Raw genomic sequence first — 19,566 nt, forward strand, 5'->3', positions numbered from 1 at the left:
GAAACGGAGTTGGGGAGGAGGCTTCACTTCGGCGGCTTTATATTTACTCATGATCAGAGCTTCCGCGCTCCAGACTGTATGACGGAAGCATTCGAAAATTGCGAGAGGCAAATAATTTGGGGACCCCCCGAGGGGTCGCGACCCACGGGTTGAGAACCCCTGCAATAACGCTCTGGATATGGCCTCCATTGGTATGACAAAACCTCCACAAGATACACAAGTACAGTCAACCTCCCAAGTTGCTCAGACATTGCTGTCATTATTCGAGGAGCAACAGAAAACCAACAGTTTGGCCGCCTCCACGTACAGCTACAACTTTATAGAAATACCTTCATGTACCATGTTTGGAGGAAAAAATATTGTTGTTGGATGCATATATAGGCCCCCAAATACAGATATCAAAGTTTTTAATATCTGTATTTAGAGAAAAATGTGTACTTTATTGGGCGACTTCAATATTAATTTGCTAAAAAACAATAGTCATTCTTTGACAGCTGACTTCCTCAACATATTGTAATCCACTTATTTGCTGCCTCTTATTCGCAAACCAACAAGAGTAACTAAGGAATCTGCCACTCTGATTGACAATATTTTACTAATAACTTTGAATATACAAGCAAATCAGGACTGCTGTTTACTGATATTTCGGATCATTTTCCAATTTTCCAATTGACCTTTTCTAATAGAAGTGAACGAGTGGGGTCTGAGGTGAGAGGAAGTCACCGTAATTTCAACAGAGGTAACATTGCTTATCAATTTACAAACTTACTTAAAATAAATACTACTCTGATAAATTTAAAGAAGCTGCCAACAATATAAAATCGACAAGGAACATCATAAATCAATTACTTAATAGAAAAAGGCATACTGTTTCATTTCAATCTACTTTCATGGATATAGGTGGAACATATAGAAATTCTTCTAAGATTGCAAATGGTTTTAATAATTATTTTGTAAATATTGGAATTGCTTTGACTAGAAATATTAAGAGCACAAATAACTGTCCACTTGACAAGATCCAGGGTCACTCAGTACCCATCTATGTCTATGTCTATATTTGAACCTCCGACCTCAAAAGAAATACACAATAATATTTTAAATCTAAAAAACTCAGCAGCAGGTTATGATAATATCAAAAGCAGTCTGGTTAAAGATGTATTACCATCAATCATTGACCCATTGAACCATGTGTTTTCACTTTCTCTAGAGGCGGGTGTTGTTCCAAGAGACTTGAAAGTGACAAGTTATACCTCGATCTGTTTAAATCTGGTGACTCATCCTTATTTTCTAATTACAGACCAATCTCTATATTACCGTCCTTGTCTAAAATATTGGAGGAGTTGGTTTACACTAGAATTTTGAAACATCTAAATGTGAATAATATATTATATGAACATCAATATGGGTTCAGACAAAAACATTCTACTTACATGGCTCTTTTACAGTTTGTTGATAGAATTACCAATTGGCATATTTTTAGATTTATCAAAAGCTTTTGATACCATGGACCATACAATACTTGAATCATATGCTATATGATTCATAATACACCACACTAGCATTCGGCAGGGTCTGCTATGAAAATCTGTGGAAGCTGAGGCCATTGCAACTTTCTTTCGACGACTTCTCCAATTCTGCAATTGTGCTTTTTCCCCATTCGCGCAAGGCTGTTGCATATAAGTTACAAGTATCATTTCTCATGAATCTACATGACGTTGCTTCAACGTCTATATAGAGACAAGTCTATAGACGTTTTTAAAAAACTGCTGATCAACATGTAGGCAAAAAAAAAACCTTTAGATTTTTAGATGGACGTCAACTAGACCAGTGGTTCCCAAACTTTTTCGTGTCAAGGACCCCCAAATCAACATTTATTAGGCCACGAACCCCCCATTTGAAAACATATGCCAGTGACCCCGATAAGGGAGGATTTTTACGGCTCTAGCAGTGATTACAAAACATTAATTTCATGGACCCCCAAATTCACACGCATTATGCTACGGACCACCGATTTTGGCATTTTTATCTCTGGTACCCCAATTTAGATTGTAAATCCACTGTTAATTTAACTCTGAGAGTGTACAAATGGAACCAAATGGACCCGTTTGTACACTCTCTGAGTTACAGACCCATTGATTGATTGATTGAAATATGTATTAACAGTTTGCAGAATTACAGTACATTTCAATCACAAACTCAATACAAAGACTGTTAACTGTGAGTGGACGACCCAATTAAGCATTACACTTGTTTACAAGAGGGTCCACCATGTTCAATTCATCAAAACATTTAGAGACGTACAAATAGACAGGAATTCATAAGGGTCCATTTGATTCCTAACTATCTCTAATTGAGCTAGGTACCCCCTGGAACTCCCTCAAGTACCCCTAGGGGTCCCCGGACCCCACTTTGGGAACCCCTGAAATAAACGACTATTGCTCAGTGGGCACTTTACAACAAAAACAATACCTTTACTATCACCTGATCCCTGGTGTACATGACATATGCTTGATTCCTGCGTTCTCTGTTTCTCATGACAATCTTTCACATGACAATCTGTGGAATCTGAGAACTCCTGCCTTCTGTTTCTCCCATTCTGCAGCCCGTTCCATGACAATCTGTGGAACCTGCAGCCTTTGCTACTTTCTTTCACGGACAAGTGCTTCTTCCCCATTAACGTAAGGCTGTTGCAGTACCTTTTCTGTGCCATTTCTTATTAATCTACATCAATGATGATGCCAATGATGATACTTACCACTTCACAGAAATATCACTGCCTTTACTTTCACATGATCCCTGCTGTTCATGTCACATTGTGTGTTTACCTGCCTTCTCTGTTTCTCCCAGCATCTTTGTTATTACACACTCAGGTATTACCACCATCTTCAGTGGAGACTGGCGCCCGAATCTACCAGTCACTCCCCATGGCACAAGACCTCGGATCAGTTCCCCTCTCTGGAACCATGTTCAAACCATGCACCTCACCATCAACATGTGCATAACACGTGCAACAGCAGGGAGCATGGAAGATGACAACACCAAACACCCAAATGAACAATGTCGTATACAAAGCCATATTAACGCATTCATAACAACCACATTTGACCATCAAACTCTTTACTTACATACCTTAATGCAATTGCTACACTTCAAACGTGACACTGACTGTTTGATACTTTTATTTCTATGTATGATGTACTGTTTTTCCATTTCCGGTGATCCAACTATATTAAAGCAATCCTTCCTCAACATAAATATATCAATAATATGATCTATTAAATCACATTACCCGCACTGTACATAATTTGGTGTTCATATATCAGATCGGGTAAGGACTAGTTCATAAAATATATCCATACTGTCACGGTGAGACATGTTGGACCAAATGCAGATACCACAAGCAGATAGGCAGGCAGATAGAGTTCAATGATGATTTATTCACAACTGCAGGCCATACAAGGGAAGGACACTGTGACAACAAACTATAAACTGGCAATTAAGGGAACACTGAACACAGGGAGGTTTAAATAGACTAGACACAGGGATTATACAAAGTAGGGAGATACCTATGACCATAAATATAACAAAAGTAGAGGCCTCATTTGCCGCTGCAGTTCATTGGAGCAATTAGGGCAGTTCAGAGGCTCCGACAGCACCCGAGTGACATGTTTTCTTAACATGGTTTTTTGGGACCCTTATGGTGTCTAGTTATTATTTCTTCTTGTTGCCCGGATCAAATAATGTCCCATTTTATTTTTACCCTTTCTTACCTACCCCCAAAATTAACCATACAATGGAGCTAACACAAAATACCATAACTCTTGAACTAAACAACATACAGAGACAAATTAACAAATTTTTCTATATAATTTGGACACAAGGAATTCATTAAAGTGGTTATTATTAAGATTCAAGCTCATCTCGACTTTATTTCTGGACAGAAAAAGCAAATAAATACCAAAATACTTCTCTTTGAACAAAATGTTTGAGGTGTATTATTTTATACCACATGTTTTTTAGGACCCTAATGGTGTCTAGTTAAGATGTCTTCTTGTTACCCATGTCAAATGCTGTCACAAGGGGTACATTTTAACCCATTCTTACACCTATCCTGAAAAAAACACAAGATGGAGATAATAGAAATACCATAACTCTTGAAGTAAACAACATAGGTGCAGTGGAGTAACTAAAAGTATTTTTTTCCCGGTGGAAACAAAATCCCCTTTTAACCAAAAAGTACAGTTTATAGGCTACGTGTGGTGCGGGGCTCAGAGTGCGTCCACTAAGGAAAGTAGGCTTTCTAATGACACAACCCGCCTTTGTTTTGGTGAGTAGCAAAAACGTTCTTTTTATTTACGCTAAAGAGGAGAGGCTGGTCATTCCCCCCACCCACCCCTGTTTCCCCTCACTGTATATATTTATTTTCCCTTTTTACCTCCTATGATGATTTATTTTTGACTATATAGTTGTGTATATTCTTACGTCTCTAAATGTTTTGATGAATTGAAAATGGTGGGCCCTATTGTAAACAAGTGTAATGCTTTATGGTGTCGTCCACTCACTGTTAACAGTTTTTGTATTGAGTTGTACTTGAAATGTACTGTAATTCTGCAAACTGTTAATAAATCAATCAATCAATCAATCAATCAATTCATGCGAGCGGCGGAAGTTGAGAGTAACATAGCTCTAAATGCAACGCATTAGAGCTATGGAACCAACATTGTCTCATCATGATTACCTCACCTTCTGACGTTTGGCAAATACTTCGATTACGTCATGGCGTGACTTAAGTGTAAAAAGGTCACGCTCTGACGTTTGTTATTTTTCTGTCTAAAATAATCTGAAGCTATATTATTATTCATGTCATGTTAGAGCAGGTCTGAAATAAATGTCAGAGCTGATATCGACATATAAATATGAAATAAATGCTTAAACATGTCACTATGTCTAATGTTATAACCATTGGGTTAACCAATGATAACAGCTTCCCTGCTAAAGTATGCAAATTCCGCTAAAATCCGCCTTTTTGTACACAATCGTTTTGGAAGATAATACTAGTCTTTTACTAACTGGCTAACAGAAATAGCAGATAAAGAAGTATTAACACTGATAGTTTGTAAAAAGTGTGTTTATTTTGGTCCCTAAAGCTAATTCATGCTAATGTTCCAGCTGGGGGCACTGGTGGAAAATGCGGAAATGGCTTCCTATTTCCAATAGCAGAAGAAGAAGACTCGAACGAATTTAGTGTAAACATTGTAAAATTATGTCACCATAACGTGGTTATTATTAGTTGCTTTGGAATGTACCTGCCATGAAAATTAAGGTCATAATAACGCAGATCGCATCGATATGTAATATAGTGCGATAATGTACTTGTTTTAGCTACAGGATTGTAATACAATATATTAGCTAAATGTAGCTAATGGCTATTGTTGCGGCGTTGCCAGTTTCTGCCAGAGAAATAAGCAACCCGCCCGGTATATGAAAACAAGCCCAAGCCCCCCAAAAACGCAACCTGCAAGGCTGCAACTACCAATAAGCTCAAAGTCGCTTATAATAAGAGGACGTGGCAACCCTCGCTACAGGAAGTTGGTCCTACATGTTTTTATTATTATTTATATTCACCGAGTAGTGTCAAATGACTTAACTTCCTGTAGCGAGGGTTGCCAAGTCCTCTTATTATAAGCGACTTTGAGCTTATTGGTAGTTGCGTTTTTGGGGGGCTTGTTTCTAAAGTTTCCAGTGATTTTCACACATTTCCATGTCAAGGACCCCCATAATTATGTTTTGTCCAAGAACCCTACATCAAAAATGTATTTTGTGCCAAGGACTGGGACCCCATATCAGATTTGGACAAGATTTGTGTTGTTAAACGCTTGTAGATCGGCTATTTTCGCTTATTGTGGGCTTGTTTTCATTTCATTGCTTATTTCTCTCGCAGAAACTGGCAACGCCGCAACGATAGCTAATATATTGATATCAATCCTCTGTAGCTAAAACAAGTACATTATCGCACTATATTACATATCGATGCGATCTGCGTTATTATGACCTTAATTTTCGTGGCAGGTACATTCCAAAGCAACTAATAATAACCACGTTATGGTGACATAATGTTACAATGTTTACATTAAATTCGTTTGAGTCTTCTTCTTCTGCTATTGGAAATAGGAAGCCATTTCCGCATTTTCCACCAGTGCCCCCAGCTGGAACATTAGCATGAATTAGCTTTAGGCGGACCAAAATAAACACACTTTTGTTAATACTTCTTTATCTGCTATTTCTGTTAGCCAGTTAGTAAAAGACTAGTATTATCTTCCAAAACGATTGTGTACAAAAAGGCGGATTTTAGCGGAATTTGCATACTTTAGCAGGGAAGCTGTTAGCATTGGTTAACCCAATGGTTATAACATTAGACATAGTGACATGACATGTATAATAATATAGCTTCAGATTATTTTGATATCAGCTCTGACAACATGACATGAATAATAATATAGCTTCAGATTATTTTAGACAGAAAAATAACAAACGTCAGAGCGTGACCTTTTTACATTAAAGTCACGCCATGACGTAATATTTTTCCGAAATACATCAAGAATTGAGGTAATTGAAGTATTTGCCAAACGTCAGAAGGCGAGGTAAAATTATGACATGGGATGAGAATGTGTTGATGGAACAGAGCTAGTCATGCAGGAAGCAATAACGCAGGAAGCATGTAATGCTCCTTCATGTAATGCTGCTGCTGCACACACACAACACACGGGGGCACACGCCACACACAACACACGGGCGACACGTGTTTTGCCACTATACACACTGCCACCTCCCGCTCCAGAAAGTGTCAGCTACACAGCTGCTGCTAGTGGGATCCTCCTGCTGCTCTTAAACCAGGAAATGTCACATCACGACTTTTGCTTAATTCCTTCTAAATCTCTGGATATAAAACATAGCTAATTCGTCCAATCTCTTAGTTACATCAATATTGTTCTTCTAAAATAGTTGGTTTGTGCCTATAAGTATTAAGATTATAACGATCGCTTTTGTCTTTGCTGACAGGCACTCAAAAGGAACTTTGATTGATTGATTGAAGAATTTATTAACAGTTTGCAGAATTACAGTACATTTCAAGCACAAACTCAATACAAAGGCTGTTAACTGTGAGTGGACGACCCAATTAAGCATTACACTTGTTTCCAATAGGGTCCACCATGTTCAAATCATCAAAACATTTAGAGACGTACAAATAGACACTTCTATAGACAGAACAGGAATTCATCATAAAGGAGGTAAAAAGGGAAAAGAAACATATACAGTGAGGGGAAAAAAAGGGGTGGGCGGTGGGGGGGATTCACGTTCAGCTCCGTTAATTTGTTTGTTTTCCTTGGAGGAGCTGCGTTGGGTCCCCAAGTTGGCTCACTGGCCATACCTTGAGTTGGCTGTGTGGCCGCGACCCTCTCTTGTGTTGTCCTTGCGTTCGTGTTTGAGGGATTCCGATTTTACAGGGGCCAGTTTCGAATTGCAGCCGTCCGTAGGTGCCCTTTGAGAGCGGTTTTGAAAGAGTCAAGGGATTCGCATGTCTTAATGACAGTTGGTAGGGCGTTCCACATTTTGGTGGCAGAGGAGCGAAAAGAATTTAGTCCCTTGTTTGTGCCGAATCTGGGTTGTACATGGTTCGTTGCACTCCCTCTGGTGTTGTGGGTGTGGACTTCGTTAACATTAAGGAAGTATCTAGACAGGTACATGGGTATCTTGGTGGTGTATCGAATCTTGTGGACCAGACCCATTGCAAGATGCTGTACTCTGTCGTCGACCCTAAGCCATTCCAGCCTGTCGAAGTGGGCAGGGGTGAGGTGGGTTCGGGGGGCTAGGTCAAGTAGGAGCCTGACCTGTTTGTTTTGGGAAGTCTGGAGCCTGGTTTTAAGGGCCTTTGAGGTGCTGTGGTACCAGGAGGTGCATGCATAGTCAAAGAAACCCTGTACAAGGGCTCCTGTTAAGGTCTTCAAGGTGTTTTTGTTGACCAGTGAGGAGATCCTGTAAAGGAATCTTGTTCTATGGTTGACCTTTTTGATTACGTTGGTGGCCATTTTATCACCGGAAAGATTAGCCTCCAGGATGGAACCTAGGTAGGTAATTTCATCTTTACGTGTGATAACATTGTCACCCACTTTAACCAAGAAGCCATTTGCCTTGCTGAGATTACTATTAGAGCCAAAGAGAATGGATTCAGTTTTTCCCAGGTGTAAAGATAGTTTGTTATCAGCGAGCCAGGTGCAGATTCTACCGAGTTCAGAGCTGAGGGCATTTTCAACCTGCAGTTTGTCCCTGTCCGAGACCAGCAGTGCTGAGTCATCTGCGAACAGGAACAAGTTGCAGTCACAAGCTGAAGTCATGTCGTTTACATATATTAGGAACAGGAACAGGAACAGGAACTCAAATGAGATGTTAACGTCCTGTAAGTACACTTAGAAATAAAACTAATGTTTACATCATTACAAGTGGCTCTTATTTTGATGAGGAAGTTTCTGCACAGGAAGTCTGTTTCAGTAGTAAACAAGCTACGATGGATGAGCTGTCAAAGTGCTAGTCGCCACGGCTAGTGGGATCCTCCTGCTGCTCTTATACTGTTGCTTTTTTAACTTGTACTTACACTGTTGCATTTCTGAATTTTGTGACAAAGTGCATTTAAACCTATTTGAATTCATATGGTTTTCACTTACTTAGACTGTTGCATTTCTGTATTTCGTGCCAAAGTTCTCAACCCTAGCAGTGGGTTTATCACCTTTAAGGCGTATTACTGGTGTAACATATTTGTAACATCCACTCTGTAACTGTTGTCATTCTGTTATGTTGCCTGTGATTTGTGCTGATGTCATAACTATAGGTTTACCTTGCTACTACGTTTTGTTCTGCAATAGGGATCTTTGTATTTACCGTATTTGTTGTGTTTTGTGATGATGCATTATAATGATACTTTTCCCCTTTACTTAAAGCACAAATGGAAAAACCATTTATAGTGAGTTGTAATGCATTATAAGATAATAATTAATACATTATCAATTCAAATGTATTTCAATTATTAATGTGTTTCAATAAGACATGGACAAATAACCATTCATTCATTTTAGGCCTATTTCCACATCTAATTAGACCCACAGTTATAAGCCAAGAACCACAAATAAAACGTCCAGACATGCTTGAGAATTTTAATTGATTGCTTCAGATTGACAAATAACTGTTCAAATCAATCAAATAATTAAAGATATAAGATTAGTTACAATACAAATGAGGATATAATGTAAAATGATCTGTTTTAGATCAATGAAGATAATAATTGATAATGAATTGGGACCCGTCTACATCATGATGACATTGTTTCCGACTGTTGATGGTTGATGGTTTTGGTTGTTTCAATTGACAGGTAGACATATTGACTGGAATAACAAATCACTGTCCCATGTTGTCATGGCTTTGTGAAAAGTCCAGGCTACATTTCAGAGCAAACAAGTTTATCCTAGCCCGAAATTAAATCCTCACACTTGAGGTCACGACAACCACACTTTTCAATGACAGTGTAAGAGTACATCTCTGTCGTGCCATCAGCACATTTCAACTCTACTTCCTTCGTGCTGGTGGCCATCTCCTGACAACAGGTGCATTTGTGCATTAAGCCATTTGTCTTTGTTGAATACCTTTAGAGAGAGGAGAAGAACAGTGTTAGTGGTAGAGTTGCTGGAAATGAAGCCGTTAATCAACAAATACAAATATTGGACTTCAATTACTAATATAATATGTATTGTAGAAAGTACCTTCTTAATTAAATAAATAATATAACAAATACATAACTGTGTCAAACATGCTTTTAGGAGCATATCCGTACACACACGTAAAAGCAAGTAAAAGCACACAAATTGTCCCACTGCTCACTCAAATGTATAACCTGCTCTGTCTAGTGTATATAATGGAAAAATAAGTGCTGTAAATGTTAGGTTAAGTTATGTGTTTGTGCATATGCTCATTTTTGTCATGCAGGGATCCTCAGGAGAGATGCTTTGCACCAGATTTAGTTACTAGGGGATATCTATCAGAAGTCTGTTTACATCAATTCAAATGTATTCTATGAAGGAAGGACAGACTGAGGAGTATTATGAATTGTTGATGGGCAGTTCTATTGGGGATGTCCTTTCCTGTCAAGTTTTCAAACTACTATCGCATGTTAAATGAAAGAGGAATTTGGTGATTGTATGAATCAATAACAAATATTGTAGACATGGTTTCATTTGTTGGCATATTTTGCAAAGGGGAAAATGCAGACAATGTTGTCTTGAGAAGAATTTCAAATAATGTATGTATTTGGTGATAGCCTAAATCCCTCCCATGAAACCCCAATCCCAAATCCTATAGAATAGATGGAAATCTTACATTGAGTATGTCGGACAGCTACCACCGCAGGATGTCATTTCAACTGGAACTGTTGATCTGCATTCAACAATTTGAGTTTCAGGACCAACTGGTACAGTTTTAGTTTCAGTGGAAGCGCTGAACCGACCTGTAGGTTCAGTGACAGCTTGTGTGCTGTTGAAACCAATGAGCGGCCTTGTGATAGTGACAGCTCCAGTTTTTTCGGATGCGACAGACTGAGTTGTAGGTGCAGGGACAGTTTTAGTTCCTTCGAGACCAACGGGCTCAGCTGTAGTTACAGCGGCAGTTTTAGCTCCTTTGGGACCTATGGTCTGAGCTGTCTGTACAACTACAGGGACAGTTTTAGTTCCTTCGGGACCGATGGGCTCAGATGTAGTTACAGCGGCAGTTTTAGTTCCTTCGGGACCTACGGACTGAGTTGTCGGTACAGAGACAGTTTTAGTTCCTCCGGGACCGATGGGCTGACCTGGAGTTACAGCGGCAGTTTTAGTTCCTTCGGGACCTATGGACTGAGCTGTCGGTACAGAGACAGTTTTAGTTCCTTCGGGACCGATGGGTTCAGCTGTAGTTACAGCGGCAGTTTTAGTTCCTTCGGGACCTACGGACTGAGCTGTCGGTACAGAGACAGTTTTAGTTCCTTCGGGACCGATGGGCTCAGCTGTAGTTACAGCGGCAGTTTTAGTTCCTTCGGGACCGATGGGCTGAGCTGTCTGTACAGAGACAGTTTTAGTTCCTCCGGGACCGATGGGCTGACCTGGAGTTACAGCGGCAGTTTTAGTTCCTTCGGGACCTACGGACTGAGCTGTCGGTACAGAGACAGTTTTAGTTCCTTCGGGACCGATGGGTTCAGCTGTAGTTACAGCGGCAGTTTTAGTTCCTTCGGGACCTACGGACTGAGCTGTCGGTACAGAGACAGTTTTAGTTCCTTCGGGACCGATGGGTTCAGCTGTAGTTACAGCGGCAGTTTTAGTTCCTTCGGGACCTACGGACTGAGCTGTAGGTACAGAGACAGTTTTAGTTCCTCCGGGACCGATGGGCTGAGCTGTAGTTACAGCGGCAGTTTTAGTTCCTTCGGGACCTACGGACTGAGCTGTCGGTACAGATACAGTTTTAGTTCCTTCGGGACCGATGGGCTCAGGTGTAGTTACAGCGGCAGTTTTAGTTCCTTCGGGACCGATGGGCTGAGCTGTCGGTACAGAGACAGTTTTAGTTCCTCCGGGACCGATTGGCTGACCTGGAGTTACAGCGGCAGTTTTAGTTCCTTCGGGACCTACGGACTGAGCAGTCGGTATAGGGACAGTTTTAGTTCCTCCGGGACCGATGGGCTCAGCTGTAGTTACAGCGGCAGTTTTAGTTCCTTCGGGACCTACGGACTGAGCTGTCGGTACAGGGACAGTTTTAGTTCCTTCGGGACCGATGGGTTCAGCTGTAGTTACAGCGGCAGTTTTAGTTCCTTCGGGACCTACGGACTGAGCTGTAGGTACAGAGACAGTTTTAGTTCCTTCGGGACCGATGGGCTGAGCTGTAGTTACAGCAGCAGTTTTAGTTCCTTCGGGACCTACGGACTGAGCTGTCGGTACAGAGACAGTTTTAGTTCCTTCGGGACCGATGGGCTCAGCTGTAGTTACAGCGGCAGTTTTAGTTCCTTCGGGACCTACGGACTGAGCAGTCGGTATAGGGACAGTTTTAGTTCCTCCGGGACCGATGGGCTCAGCTGTAGTTACAGCGGCAGTTTTAGTTCCTTCGGGACCTACGGACTGAGCTGTAGGTACAGAGACAGTTTTAGTTCCTTCAGGACCAATGGGCTGAGCTGTAGTTACAGCGGCAGTTTTAGTTCCTTCGGGACCTACGGACTGAGCTGTCGGTACAGAGACAGTTTTAGTTCCTTCGGGACCGATGGGCTCAGCTGTAGTTACAGCGGCAGTTTTAGTTCCTTCGGGACCGATGGGCTGAGCTGTCGGTACAGAGACAGTTTTAGTTCCTCCGGGACCGATGGGCTGACCTGGAGTTACAGCGGCAGTTTTAGTTCCTTCGGGACCTACGGACTGAGCAGTCGGTATAGGGACAGTTTTAGTTCCTCCGGGTCCGATGGGCTCAGCTGTAGTTACAGCGGCAGTTTTAGTTCCTTCGGGACCTACGGACTGAGCTGTAGGTACAGAGACAGTTTTAGTTCCTTCAGGACCGATGGGCTGAGCTGTAGTTACAGCGGCAGTTTTAGTTCCTTCAGGACCTACGGACTGAGCTGTCGGTACACGGACAGTTTTAGTTCCTTCGATGACCCGAGTTGTAGGTACAGCCACAGTTGTAGTTTTTTTGGAACCGATGAACTGACTTGTAGGAACAGTGACAGTTTGAGTTTCACTGGAACTGCTGGGTCGACTTGTAGGTCGTTCCTTTTTAACCTCCACGATGGTTGTTTCGTTCGTATGTACACAGTTGTGACGCTTGGTACCTGGTTTGCACATACAAGGTAATATTTATCAAAGAGAAAGAATACAATAACTGATAACAGTCTCTTACATTTACAAGTCTATGCATACACATTACAAAGCCACAGTTATTAGAAACATTTTAGCCTACTATAAATTAATGGAAACACCAGTTAAAAAAACAGCATAACAAATGTTAATGAATTCTTACATGTTTTGCAACAGCCTTTCTTGTCCCATTTTTCTGTCCCCTGTAATACAAATTGTATACAAATTGAAATCATCAGATAAAACGCAATGTTACTATTGGTTACTGACTACAGCTTCTTACTACTGCAAGCAATGAAGACTAACGTCACGTTTCACTTCAATCTTGCAGATGAAAGATCAATGTTCCTGAAAAGCCTGAGCGTTCACAAATACAAAATTCCTTTCTTATAAAACGTTATGAAGCTAGTATCCAGATATAGGCTACTCACTGGAAGGCAGTTGTTATGAAGCTAGTATCCAGATATAGGGTACTCACTGGAAGGCAGTTGTTATGAAGCTAGTATCCAGATATAGGCTACTCACTGGAAGGCAGTTGTTATGAAGCTAGTATCCAGATATAGGCTACTCACTGGAAGGCAGTTGTTATGAAGCTAGTATCCAGATATATGCTACTCACTGGAAGGCAGTTGCTGGGATCATATTCAGCACATTCAGTTTTCTGTTCAAGGACTGTGAGTTGGTCTGCGACGCATTCATACTTTGTACAGTTGTCGTTTGGTGGAGACCAGGTTTGTGAAGGCTGTGAGAGGATGCAATTAATTACATTTTAAAAGACATGATATGGTTTGATGGAACATAAAACACATTTCCAACAACAACCTGTTGGAAACTAGTAAAACTAAGTGTTTTCAAATGGTTTTCTATTGAACTCACCTCAATAACATAAGATGTGTTGTCTGGTAGAAGAACAATGCAGCTGGTCTTTTTGCACGTTCCACAACATTGTCCTGTCACATTTTCATACTTGAAGCCCTGTTTGAAAAACAGCATATTTTGGGGATCAACAATCAATGCAATTATTAAGAAGATGAATGTGATGCCTTTTAATATACTTAATATATCTGTTGTATCTCCTGACAGCATGTATTGCTGATGACATCATCAACAATATTCAAATTAAATGATATTGATCCTGTCATTTTATGGTTGTTTAAGCTGTTAACAGTTGATACAGTTCCAAACAACACCATGCATTATTGTAAGAATAAATATGGTTTCACAAGCAGTCTGACATGACCAATTCTGCACATGATCACATACAGATGATAGCTAAGATACAGAGATTCAGTGCATAGTTATGTGTGAAATAGGTGTGATTTATAGCCTTGATAAAAGCAAAAGCAATTAAAGATTGCTTTTTTGATTAAAAAAATTGTGATTTGAAAAATGAATAGAAAATCCCATTCCAATACTGAGCAGAAGGTTATTAATGTCATGCACATTTACCTGGGAACAGTTGGTGTCACATTTTATAGGTTCACACTCGATAACATTCAGAGATGTGATGTTATCCGTTTTTTCACTACAATTGCATTTCTTGCAAATGTCTTGGGATGGGATGGATACACCTGTCTGTGACAGAATGGAAAGCTCATTACCTTTGTCCGACAGATATTTAAATGTATCAAAATACAGTTATTCCAATGAGCATTGTCTGTAGCTTGTTTGTATTGCAAATGTTTGATTAGGAATGTTCACAAATCGACATCACGGCTTACCTTGTATTCAGTGTCATTGTAGACACAAACCTTTTTGGGTTCTGGAGAAGAAGCATAATGTTGTATATTTCAAATGAATTCAAACACTCACATTCCTGACATAATCATCATCAAAGTCAATATCAATGAAAATAAAAATACAGAATCAGAATACAGAATCAATCAAATAACTTACTACATGTAAATGAGTCACAACATTTGTCGGGTAAGTCTTCTACGGTCATTTCAAACCCTGTTGCACACTTTTGTGTGCGATTTGAACACTTTGTTTTATCACACTCTGTGGGTGAAGGAAGATCACGTATATATGATTACCATCAAAGTAGAACATTGTAGCACATCAGGAATATTTTCATCATGTGGGCTTTTATAGAATTCAAATTTGTTATTTCGAGCAAATAAAGATTTATATTTGGTAATACTGTGACTTTAGTATTGTATACTCTGTGGGTTACATTAACACTACGACTCTGGAAAGGATTGTCTAATTTAATTCTATTCTTTTATGTTGTCATACAAACAACTCACCACATTTTGATACTGGACAGCAGTCTTTGGTTTCGTTGACCAGCACCTCTCCATCTTTGTCACATCTAGGAGGAGATGGTTGGGTTGCACAAGCCACTGGCTCACACTCAACACTCATTGAGGTTTCATCACAAGTACACTGCTTACAATCACTCCTCCATGTGTCACCCACCTTGATCAGAAACAATGTTAGTACCAACAGAAGATCTAACAAAACCTAGGCTGTCATCATACACCATTACTGTCTGTCTGTCTGTCTGTCTGTCTGTCCACTATTACTACTAAACTATTAAACAATGGCAGAAATATTTAAACAGAGGTAAAAATCACGTAACATCTACCTCTTTAGGATTGCCGTCCGGACCGGTACAACCTGATAGAATACAAAGGTTAGATTAATCTCATTGAGAAAACAACACTAATAATAATAATAATAATAATAATAATAATAATAATAATAATAATGATAATAATAATGATAATAAGGGTAATAATAATAATAACCAGTAAGGCGCTTCTCGCCCTTAGGCGTACATTCAATAGTTAACTGCGCAATAATAATAATAATAATTTCAAGAACATATCCTATTTTGTAAATATTTGGACTTACAGCTGGAAACACAGGCATTCGACTTTGAACTGAACAAGACAGTCCCTTCAGGGCAGAAACATCCTTCCCGAGACGCAGAAATTTGTGTCTTGTTCGCCACATTCTTTTCATTGTATCTAAGAAGAAGAAGAAATACATGACAGAAAGATGATACTAACATCAGGAGATCACTTAATGTTGTGTACAGCAGAAAATAAAAACTACTAATGTAATATCACCAAGTCTGACATCTGCCACTATAGGGTGCTATCCCCCTTGGGTCTCTGCATTATTGTCTCCACCAGGCCGAAGGTATGGGGAGAGTATGTTTTGCACTCAGTCCGTCCGTCCGTCCGTCCGTCCGTCCGTTACCAGCTGATCTCTGGCACCGTTGGCCCGATCCATGCCAAACTTTGCACACACATGAACCTTATTTTCCTGAACGGCCTGTTATAGCGCCAACAGGAGGCCGACCTTTGTATAACACATGTTTTGCTACTACTCCTCCAGATTTCGAAAAATCCCGCAAATCATTACACAGTATCTCTACGTCATGTGCTCACATTCCATATGTTGATCTGACCTCATCAAACCCTGTAGACTCAAGAGACGCTCCATATATGGCCAGTACAAAATTCATTCCATATGTTGATCTGACCCCCCATGCCAAAGTGCCAGCGCTCGCCCAGCAGTCTGCTGTCACCCAGGCGGATATGTTGATCTGACCCCCCATTCCAAAGTGCCAGTTCTACTGGTATAACTCAATAAATAAATTACGCAGTAGCGAGATAATCCGCTCCAGACCGGTTCACACGGCAATTTTGTAACACAGACCAGGCTTTCCTCCGAGGTGGAAAGCCTGGTGACGCGAGGTTAGGAGCTCATATACCGGTAGCTATAGTGCTTCATAACACTGAACCCCGTTCAAATCCAAACCCAAGGTGCGTTACTGCATGTCATCCCTGTATGTTTGCCTTCAAAATGCTAAAGAAATTAATCTTAAAAGAATGACTACAGCAGGTACCTTCCATTACATGTTGCTTGTGAAGAGGTTGGACCACACGCCTTGTAGATCTGGCCCTTGGGGCATTTAGATTCTGAAACAAGAAGAAGCAGATTAAGAATCAAGCTGATACATGTAGACAGTTAGTCTGAATATTATTATTAACTCTGTACATGTATTGTGACTTTATGAGACACAAACAAACAAAACCTTCATACCACACATTCCAAATGTAAGATGCCTCCAGTCAAGACAGATGTTGTTTTCTGCACATTCTTCAGCGTATGCCTCCAAACTACTGCAGGTCTTCACGATCAATTGCTTGGAACAATCATCCTGACAGGCGTCATGGAATGGTGTTGGTGAAATTACTTCGTGGCAGTCCTTAAAAACCCTGCATGTGCAAATAAAGTACACTTGTGTTAGTGTGTGACTTACATTACACAGATACGATTTAGCATGATGATTGATTCCTTCTTACGGGCCCATGATGACTTTACAGACTTCGCCCACGCATTCAATTGGGCGTTCAGTGGTGCCGAAACGTGTGGTGCCTGCAGTGGTCGATTGTGTTTGACCTGCAGTGGTCGATTGTTGCGTTTGGCCTGTGGTCGATTGTTGTGTTGGGCCTGTGCGCCCTGGGGTCGATTGTTGCGTTGTGCCAGCAGGGGTCGATTGGGGCGGTAGGGTGGTGCTGGGGGTTGGGGTTGTAGGAGGTGGCTTTTCACAATAAGTATTTGTCGCATTGGCAGTGATGTTATCTCTGACATGCCATTTATAGGCCATTTCAGTACAGTCAGTAATGATCTGACCATCGGGTAATCTGCAATCATTGGTTTTGTCGTTGTCACATGTGCCTGTCAGGACAGTTCATGTGGAGAGAGGGAAACACAGAGAGAACAGATGTTTATGTGTTTACCAGTAATATAACATTTATCACATGACATGACCCCCTCACTGTTCCTCAACGCAAATGTAATTCAAGCGGTATCTCACCACACTGTCCCTCTGTGTTGTTGTGGAAACGGGAGTTTGGCAGTCTGATGCTATACCGAAGTCCTTTGAACTTCACAACGCCTTCAATATCTGGGATTTTCACCAGCATCTCAATTCCAGTACTTGTTATGATGAGGTCATCATTAGAGAAGGTTGGGATTACACGCTTGCCATTGACAATTACCTGGGGGGAAAAAGTTAATTAGATTGAAATGTAGTAGTTCATTGTCTATTTAGAGTAATTCCACAAGTATTTAGAGCAGTTCCCCGTGATATTATTTACCTTGTTCTCAGTCGCCTCTCCACTCTTTTGTGTGAGAATAATTTCATGCAGTTTGTAGCGTACGATCAAGGAGCGGTCACATGTAACATTTTCATAACAATTCTCATTTTGAATAAGAACAGTCAGATTGTATTTTGTAACGATTTCTTTAAATAAAACATATGTGCAATTTTCTTGGAAGTTGTAAGATTGTCCATCAAATGTAATATGATGACGATCTCCCCAGCCATCGCAGACACCTGGATGGATAATAACATAAAGCATTAAAGGTCACATTGAAGCAGAACATATCGTTTCTTGGTAGATTTAGGATAAAATCTAGTATTGATATGAACTTACATTGACATTCATGGTGAAAACAACAGCCATCATCATCATCATAGACCTTGACTGGTGGACGTCCATTTGAACATGTGGGTTTTGGTTTATCTATACATGTCTTAAATGCTGTAATTACTTTTCCAGATGAACATTCTTCTATTTTACAGCCTGATTCCCTCGTTTGTCCATTCTAATCAAAGAGGGTAAAGAAAAACATTCAAAACCACAAAATCAGTACTAAATGAATGGTGTTCATTCAACTCTAGTATTGTTTTTGTTCCACATTTGCATGAACGTGCTTGAATACCTTTAATGGTGGCTCTAGGTAATAACAATCCACAGATGGAGTGGTTACTACAGGAGTGGTGATCTTTGTTGTGGTTGTGGTTGTAGACTGGCATGGTCTACTGTGTTTTGTAATGTTACCCGTACACGCATAGGGATCACAGACGGCAAAGTAACACCATCCATCACCATCAGTTGCATTATAGATAATAGCTCCTATTATGGGAGAAGGAAAAAACATTAATTCTTACACTATGCTGATTTAAAAGATATGTGAAATAAATCCATGGGTGCCAATCGCTACGGGAACATTTTTACGTACAAATTCCTGGTTCTTGTAATTGCATTTACATGTTCTCACTCTTTCTGTGGTCGGTTTAACTGTGGTACTTGGTTTTTCTGTGATTACGGGTATTTCTGTTGGTGTGGTAGTTGTAGGTTTTCCTGTTGGAGGTTTTTCTGTTGGGGGTTTTACTGTGGTTGTGGTAGTTGTAGTTGTTTCTGTTGGAGGCTTTTCTGTGATTGTGGTAGTTGTTTCTGTTGGAGGTTTTTCTGTGATTGTGGTAGTTGGAGGTTTTCCTGTGGTAGTTGTTTCTGTTGGAGGCTTTTCTGTGATTGTGGTAGTTGTTTCTGTTGGAGGTTTTTCTGTGATTGTGGTAGTTGTAGGTTTTCCTGTGGTAGTTGTTTCTGTTGGAGGTTTTTCTGTGATTGTGGTAGTTGTTTCTGTTGGAGGTTTTTCTGTGATTGTGGTAGTTGTTTCTGTTGGAGGTTTTTCTGTGATTGTGGTAGTTGTAGGTTTTCCTGTGGTAGTTTTTTCTGTTGGAGGCTTTTCTGTGATTGTGGTAGTTGTTTCTGTTGGAGGTTTTTCTGTGATTGTGGTAGTTGTTTCTGTTGGAGGTTTTTCTGTGATTGTGGTAGTTGTTTCTGTTGGAGGTTTTTCT

The 19,566-nt window shown here is 40.3% G+C and overlaps 1 protein-coding gene across 1 annotated transcript; it reads right to left on the reverse strand.

Moving 5' to 3' along the window:
* Positions 1-10,750: 10,750 nt before the first annotated feature.
* On the reverse strand, positions 10,751-17,845 carry LOC306932882 (intestinal mucin-like protein; the record flags this gene model as incomplete). Its single annotated transcript, XM_079514858.1, has 15 exons — positions 10,751-10,771; positions 12,675-12,874; positions 13,063-13,102; positions 13,519-13,641; positions 13,776-13,874; positions 14,349-14,474; positions 14,621-14,661; positions 14,796-14,900; positions 15,149-15,320; positions 15,490-15,521; positions 15,759-15,874; positions 16,762-16,834; positions 16,959-17,134; positions 17,245-17,434; positions 17,737-17,845. 15 exons carry the CDS (start codon positions 17,843-17,845, stop codon positions 10,751-10,753), a joined length of 1,623 nt encoding a protein of 540 aa, XP_079370984.1.
* Between the last annotated feature and the right edge of the window lie 1,721 nt (positions 17,846-19,566).

This window comes from Electrona antarctica (assembly GCF_951216825.1).
Source record: "Electrona antarctica genome assembly, chromosome: 11".
Classification (NCBI taxonomy): Eukaryota; Metazoa; Chordata; class Actinopteri; order Myctophiformes; family Myctophidae; genus Electrona; species Electrona antarctica.